The sequence below is a fragment of the Cryptomeria japonica genome, chromosome 11 (genome assembly GCF_030272615.1).
Source record: "Cryptomeria japonica chromosome 11, Sugi_1.0, whole genome shotgun sequence".
NCBI lineage: Eukaryota > Viridiplantae > Streptophyta > Pinopsida > Cupressales > Cupressaceae > Cryptomeria > Cryptomeria japonica.
The window spans coordinates 519,727,984-519,742,309 of NC_081415.1; the positions used below are offsets into that span (position 1 = coordinate 519,727,984).

Genomic DNA, 14,326 nt, shown 5'->3' on the forward strand with positions numbered 1-14,326 from the left:
ATTCTTTAAAAAAACATCACATATCCCAACTATAATCCAATCCATGGATTAATTTCTTTAGTTGGGACCATCCATTGGACAAATTCACAAACTCTCCTCCATTGGGCATTCTAGTATCCAATGACCAAATGAGCAGAGAAAACCAGAGCCATTGGAGGAGGTTGTGTGAAAGCAACACTATGGCAACTTATTTATTTGTATTGATTAGAGATTTTCCCCCTCTATTCATGTCCATTCACTATCATTGAGGGGCATCATTTTCAAGTGTCCTTTGCACATTTGATTACAAGTCACTACATACAATGACATCAATTTCCTCCTTATTCTTCTTCTTTCCCCAACACAAATTTCAACAACACATAAACCTAATTTTTACCAACTCCCTCCAAATCAAAAAACCAAAGAGGAAAGTTGAAAACAAAAAGTATTTTTTAAAAATAAATTAAAAATGAAGGGATAAGATTATTTTCTATGCAGGTAACTAACTTGCTTTCCACATGTTGACGTCATTGTAGTAAAGATTCGATTTTTTCCACGTACGTACGTTGTTGGCGTTCTACTATATACGGATACTAATACGGTCGATGAGAGGTATACGGTCCCACTATCGAATCCTGCTGTGCACTTATGAACAATGGCAGGCCTACGATCGAATCTCCGTAAGTCTTGTTTGTATTTGTAACAGGAATAAAGAAAGTCTTTGGACTGTATTCTTTGTAATTTACAGGGAAGGTAAATGGTTTTTTCTTTCCCTTTTGCCAGCCGGAAGTTCGTACGCCAGGACGTTCCGCTGTCTCGCAATTTAAAAAGCTTAAACCAGGGATAAATCGACTCACCAATTCGTTCTTCCCTTCCGGATGCGCGGAGGAAGGATCGCAGCAACGAGCTTACGCTGAGCATTTTTTTTTTTTAATATGTTAATGTGTGATGCGCGGTGCTGACAAAAGATGCTAAAAATCAAATCTTGAAATCACAGCTCGAGTGTAGTTGTTTCGGATGCTCCATATAATGTGAGCCAGCAAATAATTTATTTGCGGGATGCTTTGAGGATATTCCTTTGTTTGTGTAAAATGGTGAGTTGTTTCTGATTATTTTGAAGTTTCTGCTGTCTTGTGAGAAATTGGTGAACGGTACTGTGGGATGCCGCGGTTGAACGGCGGTATTTTGAAGTTTCTGCTGTCTTGTGAGAAATTGCTGTCTTGTTTAGAGTTGGGAGAAACGCCGTTTAAGCGGATTAGAAATTAGGAGCTTGGGTAGGCTGTACGGTACTGTGGGATGCCGCGGTTGAACGGCTTGGAAATCGTAATTTCTGTGTCCTAGGTTTTAGTGATTGGTCTTCAATGGTGTTTAATGGATAATTTTAGGAATTTCGTTGGAGGATTTAGTTGTATTGAAGAATTACAGTGTGAGAAGATTAAAGATGAATAGGTTCTTCAAGGTGTATAATTTGTTGAGTTATAAATGCGTTAGAAGCCTCTTAAAGATCGTAGTCTGCGGCTAAGGTTTGTAAGGTTGGCCATTGACGGTGTTTAATCCCATTTTTGTTTTTTTTGGAGAAACTTTTAGAGAAAACTTTACTGATTGAAGAATTGCATTTTAAGCAGCTTGTCCAATATGTACGGTTAGTTGTGTTGAAAATGCTTCGGAATTGAGAAGCGTGGCTGAATCAGCAAAGAAATCGATGTTTTTATGGTCTAGCTTTTACTGTTGTCACTGACAGTGTTTTAACACTTGTTTTGCAGCGAAATCGTTGACGATTTACTGATTTTGAAGAATTGCGGAGATTTATTGGAATGCAAGGGTATGGACTCTGATTTTGGCGTGGAACAGCAAGCTCCTGGCGCTGTTCCTGATTCTAAGACAATGGCTAACCATCATTCTTCGTTTAATTCCATATTTAACACAATTGACACAATTATTTGCGACGAAGCTTTCCAAACGGGAGAATTTCGTGAAATGAACCCCAAGAACCCCTTTGGAGGAGGTCCAGCGGGTATTATGGACGGATCATTTTGTTCTGATACGGCCTTCGCAACTAAATTCTTACAGAGGCCTAGTTTTTCTGCATTAATGGCTGACGAATCCTCAGATGCTGACACTATTCTGGATTCCAGTAAGGATTCATTTCATACTGTGAATCTAAATGCGCTAGGCGTTAAGAATGGCTTAAACTCCACTGATTGGAATCATTTGGAGGCAATAAAGCTTGGTGCCGAGGTTTCTAAGTTTAACATTGGAAGCGTAACGCCCAGCGCTTTGGTGAGCTTTCCTTCTGACCCTGCGTTCCTAGAACGAGCTGTGAAATTCTCGTCGTTTGGTGGCAATACGGAACACATTGCACATGAAAATGTGATTGGCGGGGCTTCGAACCCTCGAACTGTTGCTGAAAATGGTGCAAATGGTTGCTCTGAACCGGCAAAATGTCCAGATGACGGCGTTGGGAAGAAAAGGAGAGCAAAATCTTCGACTTCTGGCCAGAACAATACCAAGGTTAGAGTCTAGTAAATTGCAGTTTTATGTTGACACATTTTCTGGAGGTTTTTTCTGTTTACTTAAGTAAAGTGGTGCAGGAATCGGAGGAGAGTAGAGGCAAACGATGCAGAGTTGGTGAGAACAGTGAGAGTGATGATAATACGTCTGAGTCTACCCCTCAGAAAGGCAAGGACAAAAATTCAAGGCCTCTTCAGAAGGAAGATAATTATATCCATGTCAGGGCAAGAAGAGGCCAGGCTACTGATAGCCATAGCTTAGCTGAAAGGGTATGCTTTTAGGCTTCATTTGTTCAGATTGTAGTATGTTTAGTTTAGGACAGGGTTTTTATTCTTTTTAGCTCTTTGCTGCAGGTGAGAAGAGAAAAGATCAATGAGAGAATGAAATTCTTGCAAGACCTGGTGCCCACCTGCAACAAGGTAAAGAGAGTAGACCTAGTCTCTGTGGGTCACTGTTGTGCTTGATATGATCCACCTTCTGATCAGGCTAAAATATGGTTGTGTGGCACTGCCCAGAAAAGAGTGGCCTCTTTAGAAAATGACAATAATATAGAAATTTGGGATTCCTGTAGACTTACGTTTTATTATTATGTAACTCTGGAATGTAGACGAGATCCCTTTAGGGTAGAATAAAATCAGGATCTCATTGGATGATACATTAGCTATGTTTTTTCAGCTTCCTTAGCTTTACTAACATGGAAGCTTAGACTTCATTTGATTGGTTATTTTTTCTTCCTTAGCTTACCCCATTCCACTCCAATGTGCTTAAAATGATGGATCTTTGCACCCTGTAATGGGCTGATTCATCCATTTGCCATTAAACAACGAGGTGTTGTTCTCGATATCAAGGGTATATTGCTTGAAAATTCTGCATTCATGTGGATTTGGCTTTGAGATTGGTTTTCATGTGGACTAGCGTGTGTGTTTGAGAGGCATCCCTTTCTTTTTTTCAAGTCTCAAACTGTCAATGTCATGTGCTTATAGCCACTCTTGTTGGCTTGCCAGCATAGGAGATAGCTACCGATTTTTTTGTTATGTGATCCCTTGTCCATATTATCATGAATACCCTCCATGCAACCATGATATTTTGATTTAAGCTGGTGAGGCTCAGGGCCCAAAAGCTAGTTCAGGATTTATTGAAACCTCCAAGTTCAAGCTCCATCTGCAGATAGATCCTTCAGCAGAAACACACCATTCATTGGAGAAAGACAATCCCATTGACCTCGGGATTACACTTGATCACTGGAGGAATCACTTCAGGCCTGAAAAATCATTAAAATCCAATAATGTAACCTCTGTGATTCTAATAAGAGAGTTGCTCTATCCACTCGGACATAGGATCAGAATCATAGATCAGTAGCAAGTTCAAGAGCCTGATCTATCTGGCATTTTCAGAGTCAAATATATCCACCATTTGTAAATCCTGTACCCCAACCTATGGTCAGCAAAGTGCTCAAAGCAATGTTTGTGGGTTAGGATCATTGCATCCATAAGAGCACGTATAAAGCAATGTTAGTAGTTTTTAGATCCTTCCATCCATAAGAGGCAGTGCAATGTTTGTAGGTTAGGAAAACTTCCATGCATAATAAACTTTCTTTTAGATATTCTTCAGACTAAACTTATCTTAGTTTAAAAGTGTTTAGCATATATGATATGCTAACGATCATAAAGCATAGGAAACAGAGAGCAATTCCTTTGGAGACCCATAAATAAAAGATCTTAGAGGACACTCCACTCTAGGAATTCATATGATAGAAAATGTAGCTAACATTCCACAATTCTTATATTTTGTTAATGTAGTCTAGGAATTCATACAATAAAGAAAAAGATAAGCTATTATGAACTTAGTGGATTACGCCTGATTTGAAATTACGACTCTGAAACCATCAACCTACAGGGTATGAAAGATGTTGCTAGAATGTCTGCTGGTCTTGCATTGTGTCAATATAGTGTAGGTATTTTTGTAGTCAAGGAAAAGGTTGCATATTATGAACTCACTTGATTCAAGCTGATTCGGAATGATCGCTTGCTGAAGTAGTTAGCATTGATATGAATTTCTTTGATTTTATGCAGGTCACTGGAAAAGCAGTAATGCTTGATGAGATCATCAACTATGTTCAATCCTTACAACACCAAGTAGAGGTAATTGATCCGAAAGGTTCATCTGACTTTCTTAGTGCTGTTTTAATTGCTTGTAAGTAAAAAGGTTGCCCACAAATCAGTACGCCTAAGAAAGAGTCTCTATCCTGAATATGATCTTTGACTGAACACAGAGCTTCCTATATGCCCAACTGATCCACTATTTTAATCTTGATAAAATGGTCTTGTAAGCTTTCTGTAAGGTTAATATTGCATGTGATGGGAGGTGCCTTAACGAATCCTACCACAACACAAGTATGTTTCCAGTTATGACTGAAGTAATGCTACTATGCAGTTTTTGTCAGATCAAGCTGATGTCCACTGGGTAGCATAAAGCCTCTTTCTGTTTCTGTAGAGCTATGACTGTTGGGCTTTTACGATTTTCAGGGTTTGGGTATTTCTCCTTAGTGAGTGTAATCCCTGGTTCGTAGAGATTGCTTGATCCTGCAATTAGTGTGTATCCCTGCCGAAAACGTCTCCACATCAGAAATTTAAACCGGGGTATCCCAGAAGCATGGGTTAGTGATTGAGCCCTGAGCTTCAGTAGCTTTAACAAATATATTAGCCCTAGAAGATGGTTAAACTATTTTCTAGCAATAATTCTGACACTAACTATATTTAAATTTACTAGGCATTCTAGTTGGTTAGCACAAGTCTCAAAGTGAAACCTTAATTCTGTGCCCCCTGAATCTGGAGGTTCTAATTTTTTTATCTTCTCTGTCAATGCAGTTCTTGTCCATGAAACTGGCAACAGTCAACCCAAAGCTCGACTTTAACATCGACAATTTATTTTCCAAAGAGGTAAAAATTTCATGGACTTATATTTAGTGCTTCAAGGTTCTACGAAGACATCGTATCCTGAACTTCATTGCAAATTGTTAATTGTGCATAGATGTGCGGGAGCTTCGCAAGCAAGGGAATGCCTCCTCCATTCTTTCATCTAGAACAGTTTAAACATGCCTCATTGCAGGCAGGACCAAATCCCGGATCAGAGATCCTGTCTGCTTTGAGTTCAGCAGACTCTGCAGAAATGTTTGATGGTCCAAATTTTCAGGTAAATATTTTGTCCTTTGGCTTTTTGATCATCAAAACATACTCTTAAGCTTGAAGTTTTTATGCTCTATTTTTTGTAGATTCCAAATCTCCCTTATTGCACGATTCTGTTTTATTCGTTCATTGCAGTGGTTTTCAGTTCACTTTACCTTTTTCTTGGGCAAATAATAGCCTTGCACTTTTAACAAAACATTGGTACTGGCAGAGGCAGTCATCTTCTGGAGAATTGGCTAATATGTATAATGTGGGAATGCTACAAGGCAGAGTGCAACAGGTGCAGCAGCAACAGCAGCCACCACTGTAATCCTTTATAATAATACACTGACACTGATCTTCTTTTCACATCATGATCAAATCTTACTATAGTTTGACCGTGCCCATTTTTTAGGAATAGTTTGTTGCAGTTACAACTTACTAGTACGTAACCTAGCAGGAGTGTACATATATGCAATGAATGAATGACTTGTGGCTATCTGGTCCCCTCACATCATTCTTTGGAGTTATAGAAATTCCCAGATTCATCTCTCTTGGACATGGAGCCATGATTATCTTTTGACTAAGTTGGAAATGTTGCCCAGCTTTTCTCAATCTCACCCTACTTTACTTTGACCGAACTTCACTTGAAACAACAGAAATGGAAGTCTCCTGCAAATAATAACAATATTTCATTATATGCTTTCCATTTTTATTTGTCTGATATGAATGAGAATTCAGAGTTGTACAAACTGTTAGAAAGCATCCATATTTGTCAAGATTTAATGTTCTTTTAATGCTGTAATAGTGAGAGTTTCACATGTTCCATTTGGGTAACAATTAAATGAGTTGAAAGAGATTTTTAAGTACAGGAAGCAAGTCAATCAATGAAATAAAGATGAAAATGTAATTTATTTATTATCAATGAAATATGATGCATCAGAGGAAAAGCTCTAAAGCTGCAACACCTCATTAATATAATTTCTGAGATGCTGAGTAGATCCCCATTTATGTGTTGAAATAAGTGAAAAGTTGCATCACTAGAAGGATAAGGGGGCCGTTTGTAAGTGTTAAGATGTGGATATCATATCAAAAATAACATAGTTTATCCTCACAAGGTCTTTTCATGAACAAGATGAAAGGCTTTTTGTTATAAGGAAAAATAAAAATAGTCTCTGTATTAATTGTATCTTGGAGAAATAAAGCATGTTTTACAACTGATCGAAGAAATTCGAAGAAATTCGAAAAGATTCTTAAGCTAAGCTATTGATAAAACCTCATCCAATCATTTTAATGAAATTTATGATATTAAAATTTGTATTGTTTTTCAATATGTTTATTAGATTTCTTAAATTCAAATGTAAAATATCTAACATTCAAATGTATTTTTTTTAACGTTTTCAAGATTGTTGGTAGCATTTCATATATAGTATATTTGAAAAGAATATTTAAGGAGTAAATACTAACAATTGATCAAATGTCATATTCATCAAAGGTCAACTTAAATTAAAAAGACACACAAATGTCTAATCATAGAGGAACCTTTGAATCTTCCAATATTTTGTGATTAATTTTTTTAGGAATTGTGTATTGAAGCTCACAAATGAAGAACTATAACTATAAAAGATGGAAAAGTGTTGAGGCATCTTGTTGTCACAAATATAATGTCACGATACTTCAAAATCACTTTAATTTTTAAACTAGCATTCTAGCAATACATATGTAATATTAACTTGAATTAGCACATCTAATCTCAATGTAAAATTTTACGGTTGAGTCTTTGTTGGTTTTCTTTTCAATGAGTATACTATATTTGCTAAATACAAATGGAAAGTACCCAAATCTCAATGGAGGTCCTTAGGTACATTGGTGAGATTGTTCTAAGCATTGCAATGTGGCTTATTTGGAAAGGTAGTATAAACAAAATGTAAGGACCAGATAATCATAGTTGACAATTAGTCAAATTTGTCAAAGGTCAACTTAAGGTGATGAATCTTACATAGTTGTCTAATTATGAGGGATACTTTTAAATCTTCCAATTTGGTTGACTTTCATCTTGGACATAAGTTATTCATCCCTTTTTAGTATAGAATTGTCTTTTATTCCAAATTGGACCCTTGGGAAATAGGCGACCACCCCTACAAGTCAATCTAAATTGATTTTGATGGGGCTTCCAAACTCAACCAAGGCAAGCAACATAAGAAGTATATGATCTAGAACTTGATTTAGTTGTTTGAATCTACCAAGTCATGAAGAATTAGGTATCATGAGATGCCACACAACTAAGAAAAATTTCATCACCAAAGAGGTTGGACAATTGGAATGAATATAAAGCTATATTTTAAGGCATTAGTGATCATTCAAAACATCACCATGTCAATACATTATATTTTTTATGTTAAATTGATTGTCAAGCCCAATTTTATGTGTTCTCTACTTTGATAGTGAATAAACATGTTATAAACAACAAACACACTCTTTCAAGCAAAAAACTCACTCTTGATAGAATAAGGAATGTTAACAATTTTAAAATTTAAAAGGTTGTTTGGGACACTATTCTCTTCATTTTAGTGTCAATGAGGGTTGTTAGGATGCTTTAAGTGCATAAAACTCTATGTTGAGGGATTGACTTTCCTTGAAAATGAAAATATGCTCTTGTTGGTAGGATCCAACAAGATTTCTTAGAGTTATGGAGCCATAGTAGAGATAAAGGGGTCTAAATAACATCTTGTATGAGTCCAATTTACCATGAAGGTAATATAATATCTATTTTAGATACATAAGTAGCAATGAGATGCGTGTTACAAAAAAAATCACCCATTTAAGGGCTTTTTCCAACCATACATGATGTTTCCAATGATTTTTTTAGTGGCTAATATTCGCGAATTGGCTATTTTTTAAAATTTTGATTTCCAAATTTAACTAATAATTCAAGTTTTAAGGTGACCTAAATCATCACATTTTTACAAAAGTTTATTTCAGTCTTATTTAAATCGCCAAAGAATTTATTTTATTAAATTTTTTAACTTGAAGATTCGCCAAAATATTCGATACATGATTGGATCAAATTCGCCAAAATATTATAATTTATTGTAAAAAATTAAATTAATTAGCTAATAATACAACATAATTATTAGTTACTTTAGGGTTTTATCAACAATTTTTAGTTGTCACCATTGATTCAAAATATAATCTAATGACCATCATTGCATTCCATGAGGCAAATTGTACCTACAATTTGTAATGCTCATGGGGGTTGCTCGTTGCTTTTCAATTGAAATTAATGGTATAAAAACAATTTTGGGCACCATGAGTATTATACATTTTAAGTACATTTTATCTAACCAAATATAAAGAGGGTTATTAGATTAATTTGAATTAATGGCAGTAACTAAATAAAGTAGTGTCTACCCTTTAAACACATTTATGTTTTCCACCTTACGCCTCTACTTTTCTATAAGAATTTAATTTTTTAAATGAAATTATTTGTAATAGTAATTAATGTATACTCGTATTATTTTCTAAGATTCACCAAGATTTTCTACCAAAAAATTTTGATGTAAAAAATTTGCCAATAAAATTAATATTTTTCTTAAAAAAAATGAAAGAGTCGCCAATAAAAATTATTATTTTTATCCAAAATAAATAAATATTCACCAAGATTTTACATCTTTTTTCTGAGGAGGGATTTCTTAAAGTTATCATTGGATGTTTCTTGTGTATTGCATTGTGTGGGTGCTTTGTTTCTTATGTATTCTTGTTATTGTTAAGATCATGAGCATGAATTGCTATTACTAACATGTTTGAACAATAATAAACAATGATATTAAGTTGGTAGTGTTGAGAGTTGTCTATAAATCTATATGTTTTTTTTATTATATGAGTAAAGCAGGTTTAGAAGGGGTGTTGGAATCCTTTACAACTAGTTTTAAAATAATAAGATTGTAACAAAACAACTACAAAATGATCACAAAACAATGGTCCCCAACCACCAATGAATAGAAATGAGAAACATGTAAAAATAAATAAATCACCCAAACCTTAAAGCTTTTTCAATACCTCAATTTTCTTAAGCTCATATTGGTAGAAGATTTCGTGTTGCTACACAAATTCTTGGACATCTCCTTTCTCATAGGATTTCTTCTTACTACTCTTAATCCTAGCACTAAAACCTACATTAACAAACTTATCACTCCCAAATTGAATGCAAAATCCATGTATCATTTTTTTGACTTTATCAATGATTATTTAGTTATCATGGTACTATTTTGAATGGTACACTTGCTAGATATTGTTGCTGCTAGGATATGTTGTTGCCATTGATGTAAACATATTCCCATGTTCTGGTGTTGTAGAGAGTTGTTTGGTGATCCAGTGCTTGCATTGAGTTGATATGGTTGGTTTATCTATTTGGGATGCTGAAATAATTCATTCCTTATTGATTTTAGTGATCTGGGAGTTTACTTGATCATATATCATATCATTTGATCTGGTTTGAAGTTTAGTCTTTCTATTCAGTGGTTGGCAGAGTTTGTTATTTGATTCATTGTGCTCTGGTATGATCATATCTTTGGTTGCGGATTTGGGAAGCATGATAAGAATGATAAGCCCTACTGGAAGTTCAAAAATCAGAAGAGATGCTATTATGTTGCTAATGAAGGTGTAACAGATGAAGAATCAGAGAATAGGAAATCAGAAGATGAGTTTGTATTTATTGCTATCATGGAAGATGATTTGGTACCAGTGAATCCTACAAGCTACATTGTTGAGGAGAAAGCTTTGACTACTAAGATTGAAGAGAAAGATGAATGGGTGATTGACAACGTTTTTTCACATCATATGATAGGTGATAAAAGAAAATTTGTAAGTATGGAAAGGTATGATGGTGGCATAGTGATATTTGGAGATGATAAAGCTTGTGCGCTTCTTGGTAGAGGTTCTCTATCTTTTAATGGTAAGCATAATACTGATGATGTCTTGTATGTTGAAGGTTTGAAGAATAATCTTTTGAGTGTTGGACAGATGGTTGACAAGGGATATGATTTGCAATTCAAGAATGGTAAATGCAAGATCTTAAAAGCCTCCAATGTAGAGATTACATCAGGGACTAAGACTAAAGGTAATATACTTAAATGTTGGCAAGAGAAGTTGCTTGATTGCTTAGATAGATGAAATTTGGTTGTGGCATAGGAGAATGTGTCATATTAATTTTGATTGCATGGTAAGAATAAGTTCTACTCAAACTGTTAGAGATTTGCCTAAGATTGTGAAGCTTGCTAATCCAGTAAGGAATGTTAGATGGGAAAGCAAACAAGAACTTCATTTAAGAGTAAGCTATATTCATCTAATGGATTGTTAGATCTAGTGCATACTGACTTATGTGGTTCTACAAGAGTGAGAAGCATGCAGGGTGAAAAATATTTCATGTTGCTGATTGATGATTATTCTAGGATGATGTGGGTTACCTTTCTAAGGGAGAAATCAGAAGCATTGGAGAAATTCAAGATATTCAAAGTCGGAGTGGAGACTGAGATAGGGTTGAAGCTAAAGTGTCTAAGATTTGACAGAGGAGGAGAATTTACATTAGGAGAGTTTGATATATTCTATGAGAGGAATGACATAAGAAAATAGTTATCTGCTCCTAGAACCCCTTAGCAGAATGGAGTTGTTGAAAGGAAGAACATAACCATTTTGGATGTTGCTAGGACTATGTTGATTGAAGGAAATGTTGCACAGACCTTTTGGAGAGAAGCTGTTAGCACTATTGTTTACACATTCAACCAGGTGCATATTAAAGGTGATTCTGATAAGAATCCTTATGAGTTATGGTTTGGTCATGTTCCTACTGTTAGATAATTCAGAGTTTTTGGAAGTAAATGTTATAGATGAGGATATAGGAAATTTTGATGCAAGATGTGATAAAGGAATCTTTTTGGGATATTTTACTAAGAGCAAGGCCTACTGGTGTTACAACAAGAGACTGAGAAATATAGTGGAGAGCGCAAATGTGAAGGTGGATGAATGTCTTGGAAAGCAGATTAGGGCATGCAGTTATGATTTTGATGATGAAGATGTTGTTCATAAGCTTGTACAAACTGAGATCTTGAAGTAGAATGATCTGGTGGAGATAGTCAATCCAGATATTGCTATTGTCAGTGAAGAATTGCAAGAGTCTGAGAATCAGAACAATCAGAAGACTCTAAGGTATGTAAGATTGAATCATTTAGAAAATCAGATTATTGGTGATAAGAATAAAGGTGTGATGACTAGGAGAAGGATTGTTGCTGAAGAAATATGCTTGATTTTAAATATTGAGCCTAAAGATGTTGCAAACACATGTAAAGATAAGAATTGGATAAAAGAAATGGAAGAAGAGATGAATCAAATTGAGAAGAATAACACTTGGGGGCTTATTTCGAGACCTAAAAACAAGAATGTAATTGGCACTAAGTGGGTGTTCTAGAATAAACTGAATGAATCTGATGAAGTGTTCAGAAACAAAGTAAGATTGGTATGTAAAGGGTGTTCTCAAATGGAAGGAATTGATTATGAGGAGACTTTTTCTCTAGTGGATAGAATTGAAGATGTTAGATTGCTGCTTGCATATGCTAAGAATTTCAAGGTATATCAAATAGATTTCAAGTCAGCCTTTTTGAATGGAGATTTGGAAGAAGACGTCTACATTGAGAAACCAGAGGGATTTTCTTTATCAGATGAAGGAGATATGGTATGCAAATTGAATAAAGAATTGTATGGATTAAAGCAAACCCCTAGAGCTTGGTACACTAGATTGGATAAGTATTTGTTGAAGTTGGGTTTCTGTAAAGGTACTGTTGACAGTAATTTATACTTTAAGGTTGATAATGATAACATTTTGATTGTTGAAGTCTTTGTTGATGATATCATTTTTGGAGGAGATGATGATTTGAGTATGAAGTTTGTTGATGATATACAAAAGGAATTTGAGATGTCTATGATTGGTGATATGAAATTCTTCTTAAGATTGCAAATTACTCAGACCAGTAAAGGTATTTTCATTTCTCAATCTAAGTATGTGAAGGAATTGCTGAAGAAATTTGGGTTAGTTGATTCTAAACCTGTTGGAACTCCTATGGTGTCTGGATGCAATTTGTCTAAGAATGATGAATCTTAGAAATTTAATCAGACCTTGTATAGATCTATGGTTGGTGGATTGTTGTACTTAACTCAGACTAGACCTGATATTATGCATGTTGTTTGTGTTTGTCCTATATTTCAAGCTAATCCTAAAGAGACTCATGTTACTATCGTAAAGAGAATTTTCAGATACTTGAAGGAGACTATTGACTATGGTTTGTGGTATCCGAAAAATGATTTCCTGTTGTGTGCCTATACTGATGTTGATGACCGAAAGAGCACTACCAGTGGAACATTCTTTTTGGGAAAGAAGTTGATTTCATGGTCCAGTAAGAAGCAAGATGATGTATCTTTATCTACTGCTGAAGCTGAATACATTGCTGCTACTAGCAACTGTACTCGGATAGTTTGGATGAAGCACATGTTGAAGGATATTACAGTGATTTATGATGAGCCTACTATTATTTATTGTGATAATTCAAGTGCTATCAATATTTTCAAGAATCCGATACTTCATTCTAAAACAAAGCATGTATCAATAAAGTATCATTTCTTGACGGAGAAAGTCAGTGATGAGGAAGTCATATTGGAATATGTATCTACAAAGGATCAGATTGCAGATATGTTCACTAAACCTTTTCCTACAAATACATTTATCTATTTGAGAGACAAGCTAGTGGTCTCTGCCCCTCTTGATGAGAACTAGATGCATGGAGTTGCAATCCTGGTGATTTTCAGAGCCTTATCTCTTTATCTGGGTTGATGAGTTGGTACTGCTAATCAGCTGGAGTAGTCAGTATGTGGCCTACATGATCATTGGTGAGTTATTGGGGGAGAGAATCATCATTTGCATTTTGTCTTTGGCATTGTTGTCAAAGGGGGAGAGAGGCATGTGAAAAACTGCTTTATCTTTGGAGCTTTGAGTGCATGATATTAGGGGGAGTTTTTTGTAGATTGTTGATGATGATTCATTCCTTTGAATTGATTGTTTTTCACATTCATATGTTGCCATCAATGCTAAAGGGGATTGTTGGATATTGTTGCTGCTAGGATATGTTGTTTCCATTGATGTCAACATATTCTTGTGTTCTGGTGTTGCAGAGAGTTGTTTGGTGATTCAGTGCTTGAATTGAGTTGACATGGTTGGTTTATTTGTTTGGGATGTTGAATACTTCATTCCTTATTGATTTTAGTGATCCATAAGTTTACTTGATCATATCATTTGATCCGGTTTGAAGTTTAGTCTTTATGTTCAGTGGTTAGCAGAGTTTGTTATTTGATTCATTGTGCTCCGATATGATCATATCTTTGGTTGCAGATTTGGGAAAGTGTTTTGGATATTCATGTGTATCTTCATTTCAGGTGGTTCGTGATTTGGTGCTCCACAAGTTATCTTTCTAGTCTGAATTGTTGTTGTTAAGTGTTCTTGACAGTTAATGTGTTGATCGATGAAGATTTGAATAAGTGGTGTTGGTCCAGGTATTGTAGATGGTTTTAATGTGCTTGTTGGTGTTTCTTGAATACGTCTTAATTTTTTTTATGGTTCGCATTGATCA

The 14,326-nt window shown here is 35.2% G+C and overlaps 1 protein-coding gene across 3 annotated transcripts; it reads left to right on the forward strand.

Annotated features, from left to right (window-relative positions):
• The first annotated feature begins 726 nt into the window (after positions 1-726).
• On the forward strand, positions 727-6,363 carry LOC131070496 (transcription factor bHLH63). Of its 3 annotated transcripts, none has more exons than XM_058006059.2 (8): positions 727-1,073; positions 1,743-2,490; positions 2,571-2,759; positions 2,844-2,909; positions 4,563-4,631; positions 5,358-5,429; positions 5,521-5,682; positions 5,887-6,363. In XM_058006059.2, the coding sequence occupies exons 2-8, from the start codon at positions 1,804-1,806 to the stop codon at positions 5,983-5,985; spliced, it is 1,344 nt and encodes a 447-aa protein (XP_057862042.2). In that variant the 5' UTR covers positions 727-1,073; positions 1,743-1,803; the 3' UTR covers positions 5,986-6,363. The 3 variants fall into 3 exon arrangements, with proteins under 3 accessions (XP_057862042.2, XP_057862043.2, XP_057862044.2); XM_058006060.2 differs by lacking the exon at positions 727-1,073 and adding an exon at positions 1,119-1,511; XM_058006061.2 differs by lacking the exon at positions 727-1,073 and adding an exon at positions 1,119-1,502.
• The last annotated feature ends 7,963 nt before the right edge of the window (positions 6,364-14,326 follow it).